Raw genomic sequence first — 20602 nt, forward strand, 5'->3', positions numbered from 1 at the left:
TGGGCATTGTAAAGACTGCAAAATGGTTGAAAAGCTTGATTTGGGTCAGGACTTGATATGAGATGAGCGATATTATACGAGCCCCCCCCCCCTCCCCAGCAAATGCAGATACTGAAGTCTTTTTAGAACAAATTGTATAACCTTGCATGATTGTCAATGAACTGGACGTAATATTTAATACTCAACAGTGTTAATGATTGGAGTGATTGGCGGGAGGGAAATCAATCACCTGTTGTGCATAGTACTTGTATGCTCCACATACTACGTAGGTGATATGCAATTTATAATTTGCTGAAAGAGACTCTATCAAATAACGTGTACGCCAACAGAACAATAAAAGTGATGTCAAACATATGCTGCTTGCTTTGTCTGTGGAATGTTGAGAGACTTGAACAAGTGCAGAAATGAATCAAAAATGTCTTTATTTGGTTTTAGGCATGTTGGAATATGAGAAATGTTAAGTGCAGACATTCAGGGAAATTTGCAGACAAAACAGAGACCAAGCCATACCAATAGGAATGAACTAGTTTTTTGTGTATGGGGCTATTCAATGCATTTAATCTTCCTTTTTATGTCCTAGAAATGAAGTTGTGGCCGTGAAGTCGAATCTTGCATCGACCCTTAACAATAAATAAATAAATAACAAGGACCTGTCCTCACATGATATGACGCCGTCCACACTAAGAAATGGAATTGGCGGGGAAAAATGTCATCATTGTGTGCCGATGGTGAGCTCGGACTAAATCAAATCAAATCACAGCTTGGCCTCGGTTCCCTGCTGCAGCTTTTCTCCAGTCTGCTCTCTCCATTTCCAACTTTTCCTTATTATTATGGTCAAAGACCTCTGTGACAACAGGTTAAAGCTTTTTCATAAATCCTGGACAGCACTTATAGAAATATTAAAGCATCATTTCTCCTATATAGCAGCCTGTTTCTACTTGCTAACAATTTCTTTCCTACTAGTAGATGGTTGTTTCAGGACACAAGGTGAGTTTGGCTACAGACCAAAAACTCACCCTGCTCAGAAAGCACCATTTTGCAATCCTACCGACGAAAAAAACCGACATCAGCAATTCATCATATGTATCAAATCTAATCATCAGAACAACAATTAAAAAAACATTGAAAAATAGGAACATTTCTTTTGGCAGCTTTTCTTTCCCCTTTAACAAGAAGGATGAAAAATATTGAATATGAACAAAATTTCAAACCGAAACAGTAGAAAGGCTTTCCCTTGTTACAAAACTATCTTGAGCACTATCACGCTAAGAAAAACACATCTTCCATTCACATTGTTTTTTTGGTATCTTGTCAGTCGGTCGGGTATGTTAGAAAAGAGACAAGGTGAGCCATTTCATTCCAAATTGCCCTGCTTTGTGTCAACCTTTCAAACTTATAAAAGGATAGACAACTCACTTCAGTCAATTTTGTTCCCAGATGTCGTTAAAAAAGAAATATTGACTAGCAACGAGGAGAGCGGTGTCTCGTTGCTGTGGCAAGCCGATATAATTGCAATCGATCTTGGCGGACAAGACCAAATTCCTCGATTGGGACTACCAGACTCCCATATCTATCGACTGCACAAAAGCACTCTTTTTTTTTTTTTTCTGAATTTGTTTTGGAAAATGGGAAATCACTCTTTGTAGGCTGCAGCCCACAAGTGTCTCCTCACGCAAATATTTTCTCAGGTTTCTGTGCTTTGGTTGTGAGGAAGTATAAAAATGGGCAAAATGTATTTGGTTACATATTTATCCGCGCCAACGAAATATTTGGCAAGAAATTCTGACTACGTATATTGTATATACTTCCAGAATATGACATTTTCATTTGGTCACTTTCAAACGGTTTGTATTGAGCAAAATAGCTCCGTGTTCAAAACAGTGGGATGAAATATGAATAATCAATAGCTAAGCAAGGCAGGTGACCGACCCCTTTCAATCAGGAAGAAGATTTGATAGAAAAAGAAGAAAATCAAGAAAACCATCAAAATGTCTCAAAACAACGTCTTTGGGTGTCATTTAGCTTGCTTCTCATTTTTGGATAGGCTGACATGGTGAAACGCAAAAAGCCTAAAGGCATCAAGTCTCACCGTGGAAATTCTTCAGCCGCCCGCCAGTTGGGTACAGGTCCAGGGCCCCGGAGTAACCAAATTTGGAGAGCAAACTCTGCAGCCGGGCCGTTTGGTATGGATTTGTCTGAGGTTGGTTCCGTTTGGGTTCTTCTGGAAAAAAGGCGGTTGCTCGTCATGGCTGTCATTCCGTATGCAAATCCAATGCTCCTCTGATGTCAGATCAGAAGAAATGAACATTTGCATCACAAGTGGACACAAAAAAGAAGGCCTGAGGTGAGCAATTCCACTTTTGGCCTGCAGAGCTTTCTCTCCACGGTAGGCGACCCATTGAGCTCTCTCTGGACTGGACTGGACTGGCTTAACACGGCACGCTGGCATTGGCACTGGTCAAACAGGAATTCAACGAAATGGCTTTTTTTTGGGGGGGGGGGGGGGTGAGGTAGGTTGGCACATGCAACATTAATGTTGTTCTCAACTATGGCTCAGGTATTGTGAGGTAGCTTTCTTTGGAGGTGTGCAAGGTTTTGTTTGTTTTTAAAAACGGCGTCCGCTACGGTGAAAGAGCATCATGGCTAAGCATGACCTCGGTAAGGCTTTGGCAAAGGCCGCTATGTTGCTTCCCGTATTATCGCAGACAAAGTGAAGGCAAAGTCAAGAGTTGTGTCACAACAGATTAGCGTGAGCGCTGGTGGATATTTGGCTTGCTTTTAGCGTACGCAGGCGTGCTCGGCGAGATTCGACAAGTAGAAAACATTTTGGTTATAGAACATTCTCCCACGAGCAAGCTGATGTGACGCGCATTTAGAAAGTGGTGAATCTGGAGTGACAATACTCTGTAAAGGCTTTTGTTGGACATGCACTTCTGCTTGTACGCAGGCAATCAAGGCAATACGCTTTGGTTCGACATATTAAAGTATAGCTTCGTTGCAAATAACTGGAGAAAAGGGTTGGGGGTGGGGGTGGGGGGGTTGTTTGACCAGCGCTAGCCTGTGCCGGTGCCAGGAAGACCCGATGAGTGTTGCTCAATGACCACTTGGCACTGCGCCGGGCAAATTGGCTGCTGCTGACACTGAGGAGAAAAGACAAGGCATTAGATAGAGAAGAGAGCAGGAGACTTCTCCCAAAGCACGTCAGAAGTGGCCCTGTGCTCTTCTTCTTCTTCTTCTTCTTCTTTTTGTTGCAAGCTACGTACCTGAGGCCCTGGCTCCATCCTGGGTGGTGGGTTGGTCGCCTCCTTGCGGATGCCATTGTGGCCTGTGTTGTCACTTGGCACGGCCCAAGTGTCCTGAGTCCCTTTAGCGCAAAAGAAACTGCAAACACATTCCAGGAATGAATGCAGAGCTGCACCATTGGAGCAAAGATTGATCCCAATCTGACCTGCGGCGATATCCAAACATGAGGAAGACCACGCAGAAGATGATGCAGGCGGTACCGATGTGGATGCCGATGACCACGCTGCCCAGAGAGGCTTCTCCTCCGTCCCTGCACTGGCACGGCGCGTTCTCGCCTGCAGGTAACATTACACTGCTTTGTCACTCTTTGCTCCGGCTGTAGGAAGGCGTGGCGTGGCGTGGCGTGGTGTGGCGTGGCATGGCATGGCGTGGCGTGGCGTGCCACTGACTCACCGCTGTTTTGGGCACTTGTGCCTTCATCTGCCAACGACACCAGCCTCTTGGTGCACTCGCTCTCCCCATTTCCATTGTAGGCCACCAGTTTGACTTCATACACGCCACCCGATTCTGAAAGTGAATTTGTGATGGCGTTTCAATTGTAGCAATTGTCGTCCCTTAAATACGATCGCAGCATTTTTCCGGTCAATTGGAATGAAGCCAAACGCATGGTCAACACTAGCACAATGTTAATCGACAGACGTGTCACCATGAAATCCACGCAAGCAGAGACCTTTGCCACTCCAGAGCACTTTACAACATTGTCTATTATTGATTCCAGACTGGAGATGACAATGTTTCATGGCATGGCATCAATTGGCTCCATCAGCGAGGGAGGCACATCCCATTATTCACTTGGCTCATCATCTCCGGCCTCGTGATGAGGGACAACGTACTTTCATTGTTGGAGAAAAGCGATCATATATTGTCGCATCAAGATACTTACTATTGTGTTTGTATTCTTATCATAGTAAGCGTTGATTAAGAAACGTATAGACAAAATGAAAGCTCGACTCCATTTTGTCGTTTTTCTCGGAGAGCATCAAATGATTTGATGCAGCGCCTCACCACATTCTCATTTGTGCGTATGATGGATCTGGTCTGCCATCAAAGGTCCGGATTGTCTGCACAGTGCAGCAGGTGCTGTTGCTCGTGTTGTTATGGCAACTAACAGCGAGTTGTGAGCAAACGGAGAGAAATGGTGGGTGCACGCCGAAAAAAGGAACTTTCCGAAAATAATGACGTCCAATATCCGTTTTGGACAAGCGTCCATTCCAATTGACAGGCACGTACCCAGATCTGATAGAACGTGGGCGTTGATGTGACAGGGCAGCTGGATGGGTCCCTGGAAATCAGCGCTGGGGACCCGGCGGTAGGACAGCCTGAAGCCTTGGGCTCTGCCGGCCTTACCGGGCAGCTCCCACAGCACCTGGACAGCGCTGGAGTTCAACACCTTGGCGAAGAAGCTCGGACTTGTCGGCACTTGAAAGGACGAGGCAGAGAAGAACGCAAATGAGCCAATCCGATGGGATTGCATACAAGCTGTCTGTCATGTATGAAATCAATCTCACATTTGCTTCACCTCGGAAATAAATCCAATAAAAAAAAATCGACATTGATTGAAATTGTGAAGCTCAGCAAAGAGGCCAAGCGGCTCGAACGGAATGAAGAGCAGTCCCAATGAATAGCGGTCAGTGTCCTTACCGCCACCCAGTGTTGTTGCCACCACAGTGCGAGACTGCTGACTTGCTCCGAGTGGCGAATAAGCCTTCAGATAAAGGGAGTAGGTGGTGGCTGGCTCCAGGTTCTTCACGTCATGCTGAAAGGCCCCTTTGCTGATGGCTTCTTGCAGCTCCAAAGCATCTGGCTCTAGAAACACATGTATAGCAGTTGGAAGAAATCTTGACAAAGGTGGTGCCCCCTACCTACACACCTCCTATTTTGCGGATGTGCAGCACATATCCAATAATGCCCTCGGTGACTTCAGCGGGCGGTTGGCTCCACGTGATTTGCAAAGCGCTGGCGGACAACACGCTAGCGCTGAGGCCTTCGGGAGCGGCGGGCAAGTCTTTGGCTTGGCCCACGGCCAGTCGGGCGCTGGCCTGGTTGGTGCCGGCGCTGTTCTCGGCGATGCACTGGTAGATGGCCTCGTCCTCGGCGCCGATACGAGTCAGAGCCAGGGTGCTGCGGAGATGACGCGCAGGCTGATCAGTTTACACACAAGCCAAAAGGTGGATGGAATAACATGCGGTCGGATAGTGAGACCTCCCACATGGGCACAAATAGCACTTGATTTCCCTCCTCAAGATACAAAGGAGCTAGCTAGCTAGCTAGTTCCAAATGTGCAAGGCCCAAATTGAAAGGTCAAATAATGTCAAGGACACCAAATCGATGCCGCGATAGATCTTCTTTCCTGAGGGTGTCTATTTGTCGTATTGTATGATTGATTGTATTGTTGGGAGCTCATCTCTTCTCTTTAAGGCAACCACTGCGGTCTTGAAAAGAAGCAAAAGGCTTAACGGAGAGCTATGAAACACTTGGGAGATCTTTTCGGTCCCAATACGACATTTGAAAGAATCCACGCGCAGCGTATTGCGCAATGTGTACCTCTCCCGAGACAAGTGCAGCTACAGTAAAAGTGAATTTAATAGGAATCATATCACACCATGGATGGCCCATGACATGGTTCTAAAAAACATGAATAATTAATAGGGGTGGCGCTCTAAAAATACTGCAAACGCTCATGTTGGCATATCAATTGCCATAAATATGAGACATGATATATCTCACAATTCCTTTAAATGTGATTGGACTCATATGAAATCATTGAAAAAGGAGAACATTGCAGTGATCGTGACATGACTTTATGGTGGCTGTGCAAAGGCGCCACCTTGTGGTGGGTCTCAGGCTTGGTAAACGACTCGTCATGACATGACAAGCCATGACACGTCATGACATGACAAGCCATGACACGCCATGACATGTCTACCTGTTGTTATTGGTCAACTTGACGTTGTGGCCAGGCATCAAAACCTTGCCGTTCTTCAGCCAGATGAGGTGAGGCTCGGGGACACCCTGTGCCACGCAAGTAAACACGGCACTGCCCCCTGCTGGTTTGGACACAGACTGAGGCCACTGAAGGAACTCTGGAGGCGCTGTCGAGTGGAGGGAGGGAGGGAGAGAGGAGGTTCAATAAAGACAAAGACAGAACTTTTTTCAACTTTGACATTTTTCAACTGAACCAATTGCTTTTCTAATGATGTAGAAGAGTACAAAAAAGTCAACAACATTTCTCGTGAGAAAAAAAACCCCAGCCCCCTCATGCACATAGTGAACAGATGCAGAGGACTATTCTAAATTCTGCCATCACAATAGACGTGCATATTAATGCACAGCTCCCTTGAAGCTTTTTTAAGCCCCACCCTCCCTCCTAGCTCAGCATCTCATTGATGGAAGGGCTGATCTCCCCCCCCCCCCCCCCCCCCCCCCCCCATCCGCAGTGACCTCCCCAAGCCCAAATTTCTCCCCATAAGCCGATGGAGTTGTGTCAACAAGATGCCCGTTTTAATCAAGACATTCATCGGGGATTCTGACCTTTATGTTTCGCTTAATCTCTTTGATTTTTTTTCCCCATTTTTCCACGCCTTAAAAGGAGTGATGTGCGGCCCTCTCTGCACGTTCCTCAAAGAATGTGTTGAGTTGTTCACCATATGTATTTGTGTATGTACTGAATGCAAAGACTAAACACGTCTCCAAAGTGTCGTTCTGAAGTTCAATTCTTTCTTTTAATCCCCCCCCTCCACTGCCCTTATGCATCAAGAGGGGAGAGCTGTCCACCTCTCTCTCGGTCCGTTCATCTGTCCAAACGTTCAAAATTGTCAGGCGTCCTCAGCTGACTGCACACGGGTCGGGTCGATCCATAGCGCGTATTGATCAGTGATTCAGTTGACCTTGACTCTTAGCGCAGCTCATAAATCTTGCCCCCTTTTCCTTTGTTTGCATTCATACATCTTTCTTTTTTTCATTTCCCTACTTGCGATGGAAACAAATTCAAAGGAAAGCCTTCCCCGATCTTTTAAACAAACAAATATTAGAGACAATTTGTAATTCCGTTTTTATTCATTTTCAGAGTGCGTTTATTAGGCTTGATTCGTTTTATATTCGTTTCTTTTTTAATTGGTTTTAGTGTTTGTTTTTCTTTTTGCGAGATAATAAAAGGGGCTGAGTTCCTGCCTGGTGTGGGAAAGTTGCTGATGTTGATATAATTTATGAGAAGTGAAGGCCTTTGTGGCATCTGCATGATAAAAGATCTGCACATCTTTTTTGGAGGACTTTGTGGACAAAACCAGAGGGAGGGGGGGGGGGGGAGGTTATAAGACAGAGGGAGTCTGGGGATTTTTTTTTTTTCTAAACACGATTCTATAAATTGGCTGGCCGTCTTTTGTGTCTCCCCCTAAAATGGCGCTCCCCCTTGTGGGATGCTATCCATCTTCCGAGCCTCCATAATTAACTAAGAGACCCCCCCCCCCTTCTCCTCCTTTCTCTTTTCATTTCAATGTCCGTCCCCCCCAGCTCAACCGTTTTCACACTATCATTCCCCCAGTCCTCCTGTCGGGGTTAGAGGTCAGAGGTCGCAGATCAGCGGTAACACCCCTTCCCCTTTTTCTCTTAATCCATGCGCGGCGTATTGACAATTTCGTCATCCTCTGTTCTTTTTCTTTTTGTTCCATCTCGACCGACCGAGCGACCGAGCGAGCGACCATGGCCGTGAAAGCTGTCTGCTAAAATCCCACGGAAGTTGATTTGGGATGGAGCGAGATAAGTTGCGGATGCTCAATGTGTTGAGTTGTAAAGTCAGGAAGCTACATTGTGCCAGGCATTATGAACAGATGTCCACTGCTCCTTATTGTCTATGAACCAAGCGAGAAACCAGGTCAATATCTTAATGAATATATTAGAGATGAACTCAATTCTACACCAGAGGCTCCTGCCAATCACTTGACGGAGTATTGATTAATATGAGCGTTGGACGCAACATCAACTGAGGGAGGAATGGTGGCAAAGCTGAATCGTATTAATATCGATTCACGTTACAAAAAGGATGAGGAACATCATGTTTGGAATGGAATCATCTCTATCAGCAATTCCACACTTTAGAAATGTCATCAAGTATTTGTTTAACAATGTGTATCATGATTTGTTGCTCTCAATTACGATGCCTTTAGAGGCCTTTTGCAAATTGGAATTATTTATGGATGGGTTGCTAGGGGGCTGGTGCGAGAGACTGAGGAGTCAGGGGCAAAGGTGGGAAGAAAGGGTGGAGCTTTGCTATTGACCCTCTCCTTCCCTTTCACTGGCTGCCGCTGCAAATTAACATGGCCAAATACACACACACACACACACACACACACACACACACACACACACACACGGGTCGGGCCGCAGATGCTCCAGTCAATTATCAAAGGTGGCCATGGAAGCTGAGGGTGAGGCTGACAACACACCTCAAACTCACAGCTCATTCATTTTTCTCATGACTGTTTTTTATTTGTATTTTCTTTTTCGGAAGCGCTATTTTCCAGAGAATTGACCTGTCATGAAATCTAATGAATACTAGGGAGTCATGGTCTAACTAAGGTTTGAAAAGGACAAATGTTTGCAGCTCATGTAGAGTCAATGATCTAGTCGCACCCACGTACCTTGTACCACAAGTCTGCCAAGCGCCGTGCGTCTCATCCTGGTGCCCGGCCGGTTGGCAGCGCACACGTACACGCCGGAGTGCTGCAGAGAAACGTCTGAGATCATCAGGTTCCCCGTTCCAAGGACCTGGATGCCTTCAACTCCGATGGAGCGTCCGTCTGACGGAGTGAAAAAACAAAGCGGCTTTGGAAAATCCACATCAGCTTCCGAGTATGTTTGAGTGGCGTTACCTAGTCTGCTCCAGGAAACGATCGGCTTGGGGTTTCCTGTGGCAATGCACTCTAAAATGGCCGTCTGATGGACAGTGATGGTTAGATTCTGAGGCCCCGACAGGATGACTGGCTCCTTGTAGATTCTCGAGGTTCCTCCTAAAAAAACAGACGCTACGACGTACAGATCTCGCATGTATGCGCGTGGCATGGTTGGGCGAACATCCACCTACCGGTGATGTTGAGAACGGCCTCGTGGCTATAGCGAGTGTTTGCAATGTTGCTGGCGACACAACGGAAGACCCCGACGTCGGCCTGTCCCACAGCCGTCACCTGAAGGATCCCCATCGGGAGAAGAGTGTACCTGCGTGGAGAAATAGGAGGAGATGTGTGACCTGTCATCACAACCCCTATGTGTGTGTGTGTGTGTACCTGTTGTCAGTGGTGCTAAGGGGCACTCTGTCTTTCTCCCAGGTAATGTTGGCCTCAGGTATTCCACTGATCTGACACTGGAAGCGTGCAACACCTCCCTCATCTACTGCCATGGACATCGGGTGAGTGTGGAACTTGGGAAGAGCTGACAAAGGGAAGAGCATCACAAAGGAGGTCAAGTTGACTCTTGATAAGCGCTAGAATGAGCAAGATAACCTTTCCACTCGCTTGGCTCCCGTCAAGGGATTCCCACGACTTAATGGATACGAGCGGAGTGCGGCAACAAATGAGAGATCGCCATGGAGACTCATTACACGGAGCTACACCGTCCGGAGGTGGCAAAGACGGGAAGAGACACTTACACGCCAAAAGGACTTTGGCCTTGCGGCTGACCAGCATGCCGTAGCGATTCTGAGCGGCGCAGTCGTACTCGCCCGTATCGGCGTCGCTGCCTTCTTTGCGTTTCTGGAAGTTGTCGATCAACAGCGTGCCGTTGGGCAGCACCCGAAGCCTGGAATTGGCGCTCAAAGGCAGCCCGTTCTTACGCCAGCTAATGTGGACGGGCTCCTCGCCCCGCACGCTGCAGTCCAACGTGAGCGGGCGATCCCTCACCGCAATCACGTCTCGGGGTTCTTGCAGGAAAGACAGCTCAGAGGCCAAGCAGGCACCTGGGGAAAAACAAGACGGAGTCAAATCCATCCTCATTAAAACAACAACCTCATACTAATATTTGTATTGGACACATTTCAATAAATAATAATCATCCAATTTGACTTGGATTACAGTTTGGGAATAAAAGTCAAAGTCTGCTTTACTGTCAATTTCTTCACACACAAAGAGATCATCAACATCTCCATCCAAACTTCAACAAAGGAAAGCAATGTCAAATTGCAAGACACCCAACCACACAAGAGGTCCAAACGACGTCAACATCTATAACATCTCCATCCAAACTTCAACAAAGGAAAGCAATGTCGAATTGCAAGACACCCGACCACATTGGAGGCTTTGCTGGATGATTTGCTGCAGCTATGGCTTTTGCCACAAAAGAGCCAGAACGCCGTCCATGCATGGAGGGCAACAACAATGCCGAAAAGTGAGGAGGAGAATAGCGGCCGGGGTCGCGGAGGTCAAGTTTAGGAGAACGTCTGTCTATACAACAAGGGGCCTAGCGCCCGCCACAATGGTGCTGTGACTGTGGTTATTTGCGCCCCCCCCCCCCCCCCCCCCCCCCCCAGCAAACTTTCTTGTCAACTAGCACGCACACATAAGGGCACGGCACCATCTGCCCCCTTCTTATGCATGCCCTCCGCCCTCCCCTCCCTCCCTCCTCGCCATCCTTTCAGATCCATCGGAGAGGTGACTTTCCCATGCCACCAGATCTCCTCCATCGCACCCGTGCGCCCTCTTGGCCGTGACCTCTCTCAGCATTAACGTGCTAATGACCTCATATGCAAAAGAGCGGCTGCCGTCGTCGCCTTCCCAGCTGCCAAGCTGGAACAATGGCAGCCCGCCCTTGAACCCGCCGCCGCCGCCGCACAATGCCCCATCAATGTCACGACCAAATGCGGCCCTCCGTTCAAATGTCAATGCCGTGCAAGACAAAGCCGTTTGCGTCTGAACTCGACTCTGGATGCGTTTCGGTCGTCAATAGGGTGAACGTAGGCGCAACGAATGCAAAAAGAAATTCAAATCCAAATCTAACGGCAGCAGTCGTTGGTGCCATTGAAAAGGACATTTGGAGCCATTTGGCAAATATTGCTTGGCTCCGCTCATCAAAACAAAAAGATTTGATTTCTCATTTGATGTCGTCACGAGTTGAACATTAACTCGAAGATTGAGGAATACGTTTGCACCCATATGGGATCCATAGAAATGTGCAAATGGAGCATTTCAAGAACCATGACGCTTCCCCGCAGGTTCAACACGGTCGTCCAGATCTGCGTCATTGCTCAGACTAATGTGTCGCATCATGACACGAGCATCTGCCCCCTCCGCCTAATGAGAAATCTCCCCGAGCACAATCGGGTGGGTCGCTCAGCTGTCCCCGAATGAGCCCAGCTGATGTGTGTTGCTCATGAAATTATATGCATTTTGTGGGGCCTACAATCACACTTGGTGGAGACTTTAAGAGTGGCGGCATCACATTTTGGGGTGTGTTATCCACGTTTCAAATGCATCTTAATGGCCGTGGCTAGTTAACAGGAGAGGAAGACTCCTTGCCTTGATTGTAAAGTAAGCGCATGGGAAAATGTTGCATTGATTGTGGCTTTCTTTTCTTTCCAGATTGAACCTTCGAATCAAGACTACCGAGTGGGCCCTTTTCAATATCATCGGGGAGGGACTAAGAACGAAATTTTATGAAGGGAGGGGGGTTGTCCGGCAACCCCCCACACGAGCACCCTGCGTCTGTAACCTGGAGCCCCTCGGGGTCATGAGAGAGTCAGAAGCGATGAGGATGGATGGATGGATGGATGGATGGATGGATGGATGGATGGATGGATGGAATGGAATGGAATGGAATGGAATGGAATGGAATGGGGGAGGTACGGAAGATGTGGCCAGAGTCCCGCATCTGCTATTGTTTGGCCCACCGCTGGCTGCCCGTGAACTTCACCCAGTTGTCCATCGCTCCAAGTCTTGGGATCAAATATTCAGAAGTGCCTGTTTGGATTGGACATCGTTCCAACTGTCGTCCATGACATACATACATACAAGTGAGCGGATGAATGGGCATGAAATGCATCACCCCAGGGCTTCTTTGTGGATTCACTCCAAGGGAGTTGAAGTCTTGTCGCCGCCAGGCTTTTACCAACCACTATGTTGTGCAAACATGCTTCAAGCTTTTGTCACTGCTGCGGGGGGGGGGCTCTCACGGATCTTTTCCACAGTCCCATTCATAACAATTTAAACGGAGGGCAGGTTCAGTGTCTGAAAAAGTCCCTTCAATACTAACACTTTCAAAATGTCTTCTGAAATGAACACCAAGACTTATTGGAGCTCCACCCACAAAAGCGTTTTGGAAAACTTGTGTAGGTAGTTTAGGTGACTGTTGGATGTGGACCCAAATTCACATTCCAAATCTCCAATCTAAACCAGGGATTTTAGCATGTAGGCTTTAAAGTCATTAAATCAAGGCGTGCTTCTGCTGGCCCGCCCACTCTAGCGCGGTGGACACGGCCATGGGCAGCTTGGGCCAGATCCCCTCCACACTCACACATGTTTAATCAAGTCTCAATCGGAGCGCACATTGGCCCTCGCTCGTCTTATTGTGTGACGGTGAGGTCAGAGAAGACAGAAGAAAAGGCCAGGCAGCCCATTGTGTCCATGGCGACCACCCCTACTGCTGGCCAGGAGCAGCCTACCCCCTTCTGCACAGGTCAAAGGTTATTGACTTGAACCCTTCATTAAAGACGGAGCCTCCCACACCGTCTGCCCAGCACCCGTCCGCCCGCACCCCTGATGCAAATTTGAGGGGAGGTTTAGGTGAAACAACGCCCGCACGGCGATGAGCACGGAAAGGTTGCCATTCAGACTCGTACCTTTTTACGGCTTGTTTTGCTACTTTTGACCTGTTCTGCTCAATCAACTCCCTTCGGTCACAGGTGTATCTCCTTGCCACTTTGCTTGAATCTTCTCTAGTTTCTTTTAGTCCCGCTTGGTTCATTTGGTGACCCCAGACCCAGTTGGGGCCTCCAAGTTCAAGAAATGCTTCCATAAGTTCTTCAGTCTAAAGTGCTCGCTCGTTTGGCGTGTGCATTGAGGAGGAAGCAGCTATTGAGTAAATGTGCCAAACATTTCAAATGAAACAAATAGACGGGTCAGTATTTGCTGACAATATCTATGCTAGCAAGTGAGGAAAAGAAATGCTCAAGTATGCTCTTCAAAAAAAAACAACTCTTGAATCTTCAAAGCCAATGACAACAATTGATTAATATGAAGCATTGATACGATCCTTGTTTGAAAGTCGAGGCAGGTGCATGAGGGCAAGTCCCATTACACTACCGATAGTTTGACAACAACAACAACTTAAGATAAAGTGTACTTACTCAAACACAACAGAGGTGTCAGGGCAGTGAGCAATGTTCTTGGTCTCATTTTGGTTTTCTTCACGCCACTCTCTATTCAGTCAAAGCTTCAGGTTTTCCAAAGTCTTCAATGGAAAAAAGTAATCCGGATGAAAATAGGAACTCTTCGGCCTACGCTAAGTATTCTTTGGTTAGGAAGCTAAAAGGTGAGTAATTCTATGACTAAAGCATTTCTATTCTTTTGAATTGACGGTCCAGTGACGGTCCCCGCGCAAGGCTGCTGCTGCTGCTGCTGCTGCTGCTGCTCATGTCCAAAGCCACTCGGATCTGAGAATAGCGAGAGGACGGATGACACCTCAGCCTGGATGGGGCTCATTCGTTATGCCGCCTCATTGTTGCCACTGAGCGGACAATGATGCAGCGGCCCATGGCAGGTTGCTCTCTTCTGGACCAATGGCAGCCCAGAGGGAGGGAGGTAGGGGTGGTGGCTCGCTCAGCCTGGGAGGCATGATTGAGATTCATTTCAATTGAGAGCTAAACCTATTGCCTGATGGCGCAGCTGTGGCCGGAGCTGCTGGACACGCTGCTCGCCAGAGCTGCTTTTCAGATTCAGATTGGCTGATCTGGAAAACAGCATGCTTCTTCCCCAACGTAGTAGTCATACTCACGACATTTGCAAAGGTCATCTGTGACAACAAGCAGCCTCGTGGTAGTTTATTCTCACCAGGTCACCTGCATTTTGGGTGACTGACTGCCTTTCACGCCTTGCTCCCCTCTAGCGGTTAGAATCTGAAATGGCAGTTTCTCGAGCAGCAAAGTCGACAAGGCACATCATCCAACATTTTCATAACCTAACGTTATTAAATAGTATCTCAAAAGCTAGTCAAGATATGTTTGAAGTACACGTTTTATTTCAATGAAAATGGAAAACAGGTTGAATGAAAATTCGTCAGAAGTTGGAGAGGTCAAATTTGACGGATTACGCAATATTTTGGGTGGCAAGTCGCCCAAGCATGTGACGTATGCTGTCATGTGACCGGCGACCAGGAAGAGCAACCTTTTTTTGGACGCCAAGAGGAAAACATTACGCCTATGTGTTCTCGCACAGCCGAATAAGCAAGTATTATCCGTAATATATATGACTCAACGTGTATTAACATCGTTTCTAAAGCGATATGGCGTATAACAGGTTTGGAGATGATATCTAATGTCAAATGAATGATTTTGTGAATTTTAGCTTCACGTAGCTCCAATGCTAACAGCTGAGCAGGGCTACGCAACTTTGCCTTAATCCACAGCAGTGTCGATCCGATCGATCACTTGTGATATCTGATTAATCACACTACTAGTTCTCAGCGTGGCTGGACAAATGTCGTGGGCGTGTTTCGATATTTGTCTCGGTCATTTAGTGAGGCGTTAGCTGGCTAACTGGTCAACTAGCGCTAGTTCATCAATGTTTGCTGACCTCATCCCAAGGCCAATTAAGTTCTACAATCCCAATTACTGTCTTACTGTTTGTGCTTTGTGAAAAGCAACCATACGGCTATCGCTCGGTTTGCTCATTTAGCTTCTAACCATCAACAGCCACGAGCGAACAGAAATATCTAGAGTAGTTCTAAACATGTTTCATTTTGTGTACAGCCAACATTTCAAGCCAAACGGTTCTTGGAGAGACAACATGTCGTACGGTCAAGGAGACAGTTATCGCCCGGTCCCTCGGGATTTCACCAGCCTCATCCAGACATGTACCTCCAATATACAGAAGATCACGCAAAACAGTAAGTGCTGCAAATAGGCCACTCTTGCTGAAAGTGGCAACGTATGGTATGTCAGGATGGGGACCGCCTGCATGATCATTGAAATTTTCAGACATGGCTGCCGAGTTCATGTCGAGAGTTCCGATAAAGACAGGAGGGCCTTTGTTTTCTCCCAACGAACAGAAAGTAGGCCATGCGATGTGGCCGTCACATGCTTCTTAAGCCACTTGCGCACTGGCGTCCCGCTAAATCGTCTCTCTCAGATGAATTTGCTCGCTACTTTGAGAGGGACAGAACTCACAGAAGCCAGACGGACGGCGCTGTCTTCTGAGTGTGTCGTCGTCTCAGAGCTGCTCGATGAAAGTTCCAAATACACTCCCTGTTTCGATACATGTCAATGTGATCATTAGTCCCAAATCCTGCCTGAAATGAAGTGAGTGACACCTTTCGACAGACTGAGCTTAATTGATCTCTTTCCTCGAGCTTGACCTGGAAAGTGTTGAAAGCACTTTGGTCTCCAGATTCACATTCAATCGATCTCTTTGGAAAGTGTTGAAAGCACTTTGGTCCCCAGATTCCTATTCAATTGATCTCTTTCCTCTCTCTGACAGCCGCTCAGATCAAGAACATGGTGAGCCAGTTGGGAACCAGGCAGGACAACAGTGAACTTCAGGATCGCCTGTATGTACAAAACACACACATACATATAGACAGTACTGTATCTTGCAATTAGATTATTTTCCCAATCGTTCAGACTTGTCATGTCACGTGAGCTACACGTAACACACTGAGGCACTTTGTCTTTTAATAATACCCCCCCCCCCCCCCCCTCCAACTCAAATTCCATAGAAGGACCTCAAGGGTTTTCAGCACAAGATGAATTCAATCGTATCATTCTTCAAAACATGATTTCGCGATAGAAGCTTGTGGCGCCGTATTTCTTTTGAGCTTTTTCTCTTTCCACAGTCAGCAGATCCAACACTACACCAACCAGCTTGCAAAAGAAACCAACAAGCACCTGAAGGAGTTGGGCTCTGTTCCTTTGCCAGCCTCACCCTCGGAGCAAGTTAGTCGCAGAGAGCAAGCTAGCTCATCTTGGAGCCCTTTACAATTAATTCCGGACTTAACGCTAACAATGATCAGTCATGATTGTGTTCATACAGAGCGCAATGCTCATCACTGACAGTCCAATCTTGTCCGAATTTCCTATCGTAACCGCGGCGTCTTTTCTTCCTCCCTTCGCTCCGCCGTGTCCAGAGGCAGCAGAAGATTCAGCGGGAACGGCTGATGAACGAGTTCTCCGCAGCTCTCAACAACTTTCAAGCGGTCCAGCGGCGCGCGGCCGAAAAGGAGAAGGAGTCGGTAGCTCGAGCGAGAGCCGGATCTCGTCTATCGGTACGTAGGAATCTTTACTAGCCGTGGTGCTTCAAATGATGGTCTGAAAATATGCCGAAGCATATCACCGTTTGAATTTCAAACATTGTCATCCAAATTGGCACCATTTGTTTTCCTTCTCTTTCAGGCGGACGACAGTTTGCGAGATGAAAAGCTCGTCTCTTTTGATAAGTAAGTGGATGGCGTATTCATATTGAGAGAGATTGTCGAGATGGTGTGCGACACGTTTTGCCTCCGACAACAGTCAGGACGACTGGGGTCAAATGACCACTCAGACGGAGGAAGCGGCCATCACTGAGGAGGACCTGGAACTTATTAAGGAGAGAGAAACCAACATCCGACAGCTGGAGGTCCGTGTCTTTCTCTTGATGTTCATCGCCCAATCAAACGTAGCTTTCCCTCTCGCCACCACATAGATGACATTTCTTTCTTCTTCTTGTCTGTTACAGTCGGACATCCTGGACGTCAACCAGATTTTTAAGGACCTCGCAGTGATGATCCATGACCAAGGAGAGATGATTGGTGAGAAGAAGCAGTTGTTCTCAGTCAAAATACCACATCAATCATTTGAGCACACAATAAAGAATAGGAAAAAAAAAAAAGCGCATTTCTGTGAACGTAAGGAATTACGGCTGAACAATTTGGCAAAATAATTCAGGTTTTTTGTTTGGTCCCTATGGCACACCTCCACTGAACATTGTGCATGTTTTCTTTTGCAGATAGCATCGAGGCAAACGTGGAGAATGCCGAAGTTCATGTCGAGCGAGGAGCAGAGCAACTGCAGAGAGCTTCCTACTACCAAGTAAGTTCTCAAGTCTTGATGTTCTGGCTAGAGTGTATTTGATCCTGGATTGAGGACCATATCAAATATTTGCTTGCATCTTTCCATGGGACAACACTGGAAGAAAAATGACACATTGCCGCCATAATAGCTACAGCTTGTGTAACAGTGTAAATATTTGGCCTTTGAATTGATACAAAGGATTGATTTCATGAACAATCTATCAAGAAATAATACATTTATCAACCTCAGGGGGGTGCCATGTTGGCCATTTCCGTTCCGCTGTCATTGAAAAATCCGTCACAAATGCGTTGAAAAATGCGCTCGGCGCACGCGCTGGCTGCTTCAACTCGGCCGGTGGGAAATTCAGCGCGTTGCTCAAATTTGCCATTTGGAAGTTCAGAGTGCAACAAAAACAGAATCATGCGAATAATCAAGAGTGGAGAGCACAAAATGGCGCCTTCCTCAGGTGAGTCAATGCCATGTTTGGAATTTTTTTTTTTTTGGGAAGAAATATGCGGTAGACTGAAGTTTAACAAATTTAGATGAAACAGCATTTTGGATTGACTTTAAGTAGAACATTGATTTGGTTGTCCACATTCTTCGATAGTTCTTTGCCACAAATTGCTTATTGTTACGGTTCTGAAAGTGTTGGGCAATTTCTCAACAAATACTCCCTTTTGTGAGCAAACTGTACTCTTCATTGGACTAGTTGTCTTGTATTCCTTGCTAACACCTTCACTTTTGCCAGCAAAAGTCCCGGAAGAAGATGTGCATCCTGGCGTTAGTCTGCTCCATCGCACTGGTCATTCTGGGCATCATCATCTGGCTTGTATCAAAGTGACGTCACACGCACCATGTTAACTCCAGCTTTGTTCTTTCTGTATTATATATATTACACGCTGCCCTCCTCTCACCTGAAAGTACCTGCTAGGAGAGCTCACAGGATTGCCGCCATAGATTAGTGCAGAGCTGCAAACATGCCAAGCTCCACCCACCACGGACGGGTTTCTTTTGTTTTATTTTGGGAGGGAGGGAGGATAATACACACATTTGAACTGCATCTAAAGACCAACTGAGGTGGTTGAGGGGATTGATTGATTGATTGATTTTCTTGCACTAACACTCGCAATTTCAAGTGTTTCATTATTGCAATTAGTAGACCAAACTAGGAAAGAATATATCATATTGTGATTTCTTTTTTTTTCCGTGTGTATGATTGTCGTCATCTCTTCTTGTGGCACCTTCTCATCAAAAAGTGTGTATATTGCACAATTCAAGTCAGTTAGAAAGACTACAGAGAGCTGGCTGGCTCGCTGGCTGGCACACACACACAAGCAGGACGACTCCAAGCAGCGATTGTCGTAAAACTGTTGTATACACAGTCAATTCCTATTTGTAAATATTACGCTGTACTGCATTCTAGCCTATTATCATGTACGGTAGATTGCGAAAACGCAACGCCTGTCCCAAGAAGCAACAGAATTGATTTATACGACTCGTGTCAGTATATGGAATAAATGTCTTGATTGCAGTACTTTTGATTTGCTCATACGTGTTCATTCTGAGACGCTTGCTCATTAAATAGGAGTGGAATCAACACGGTCGATTCTTTTCAGTCGATTTCAATCCCACCGCATCTCAATTGTAACTTGCGCATACAAGTGGCCAAGTCACTGCAGATGAGTCCAATCGTAATCAGCGAGTCTTAATACGGATAATCAGTGGAGGAATTTTGCTTATATGGAGGGGAAAGCTGTGGGAGAAAAAAAACAAAAACATGATGTGCTTAAAAAGAAACGACTGCAATTTTGGAGTCAGCATAAAAATCGAACTCATTTTCATTTCTACTTGCAAATTGTTCCCCAGAGTTTGGCTATTCTGGGCCCTATGAACTCAAGGGGGCGCTGATGTCTTGCCATTATGGGGTCTGTAAGTGAGGAGGGAGGGAGAGAGGGAGTTAGTTCATTGACTGGGTTCATTTTCAAGGTTCCCCAAGTATCCCATCCAAATGTGCACTTTGACAGCTCCAGTAATTAGTTTGCATGCCAGAAAAGAAAAAAAAAAAAGAGAAAATTGCCCAAATACAGAAGAGCAGGCACAGAAAAGGGCCCAAATACCCAAGCTAATAAATGCAAATCAAAGCTGACTTGAAACAAGACTTTCATTTCAAATGATGACGTACAATCATAAAAGCTCTCCAAATAAATACCTTTGGAGCCATTCTGCAGGCCCTTATTGTTACTGCTGCACAGTAAAGTTACGTTCCCTAACAGCAAGTTCTATATAGCGTGTGCTTTATTGTACGAGTGTGTCATGAAACTCGCTCTATCTCATTCAACGGCACAAAGGTGCGTGAGAAGGAACAAGCAAGATTGTTTTCTTTTCTTTTTTCCGACTTCCATGTCTGCGTTTGTGACTGTGCGGCCTCTCGTTGACTTTTGATGCTTGAGAGTGGCAGCTCTCGCTCCGACATACTTTCTCCTCTTGTCCACTCGGAGGGAGGGATGGAGGGAGAATCAATCCCAGCTGAGCAGCTCAATGCCAGCTGAAAAGTTCCAGAGAGCTTCAAAGCACAGAGCTTCCATTTGGAAGGCCTCACCCAAGTACCATGGCCTTGTCCATATTCATGGCAGAAATGCATATGGTTTTATTCCCTCCCGTCATAAAGTCTCTTTCCGTGGATGTTTTCATCATGCACTTGCACTTCTCTGGAAAATCATTGTGCGGCTCTTCTGTCTCGCACAAGTGGAGCCAAATGTTTGAATGTATTCATTGGGATCTTTGTGGCCATTATGGATTTCTTCCTTCCTTCCTTCCTTCCTTCCTTCACCCATTGTCTGTGTGTAGTGATGTCATGGCGCTGTGGGAAAAGCATGGCAAGTAGAAGCTGGAAGACTGATAAGAAGCCATAACACGTTTGCCAAGGAAGGAATGGGTGTTCTCTGTTTACATTTCAACGGCTTGCGTCACATTTTCCATAAGGTTCACCCTGCCGTAATTAACAGGAGCAATGGCTAGCAGATGTCAGTCATGCTTTGATGATGCATGCATGCGTGC

The 20602-nt window shown here is 46.6% G+C and overlaps 2 protein-coding genes across 3 annotated transcripts; one reads left to right on the forward strand and one right to left on the reverse strand.

Moving 5' to 3' along the window:
• Window positions 1-3053: 3053 nt before the first annotated feature.
• Window positions 3054-13679, reverse strand: si:ch211-57n23.4 (immunoglobulin superfamily DCC subclass member 3). Its single transcript, XM_061268053.1, has 14 exons — window positions 13637-13679; window positions 9944-10249; window positions 9582-9726; window positions 9383-9513; window positions 9171-9308; window positions 8940-9098; window positions 6230-6395; window positions 5174-5424; window positions 4945-5109; window positions 4534-4722; window positions 3697-3810; window positions 3449-3578; window positions 3264-3381; window positions 3054-3131 (listed from the first exon to the last, which is right to left on the reverse strand). The coding sequence occupies exons 1-14, from the start codon at window positions 13677-13679 to the stop codon at window positions 3054-3056; spliced, it is 2133 nt and encodes a 710-aa protein (XP_061124037.1).
• Window positions 13680-14608: 929 nt separating this feature from the next.
• Window positions 14609-19079, forward strand: stx12 (syntaxin 12). Of its 2 annotated transcripts, none has more exons than XM_061266978.1 (10): window positions 14609-14725; window positions 15251-15387; window positions 15978-16047; window positions 16333-16432; window positions 16624-16761; window positions 16889-16932; window positions 17006-17111; window positions 17211-17283; window positions 17481-17563; window positions 18294-19079. In XM_061266978.1, the coding sequence occupies exons 2-10, from the start codon at window positions 15288-15290 to the stop codon at window positions 18384-18386; spliced, it is 807 nt and encodes a 268-aa protein (XP_061122962.1). In that variant the 5' UTR covers window positions 14609-14725; window positions 15251-15287; the 3' UTR covers window positions 18387-19079. The 2 variants fall into 2 exon arrangements, with proteins under 2 accessions (XP_061122962.1, XP_061122961.1); XM_061266977.1 differs by having other exon boundaries at window positions 14635-14729.
• Window positions 19080-20602: the final 1523 nt, after the last annotated feature.

The sequence above is a fragment of the Syngnathus typhle genome, linkage group LG20 (genome assembly GCF_033458585.1).
Source record: "Syngnathus typhle isolate RoL2023-S1 ecotype Sweden linkage group LG20, RoL_Styp_1.0, whole genome shotgun sequence".
NCBI lineage: Eukaryota > Metazoa > Chordata > Actinopteri > Syngnathiformes > Syngnathidae > Syngnathus > Syngnathus typhle.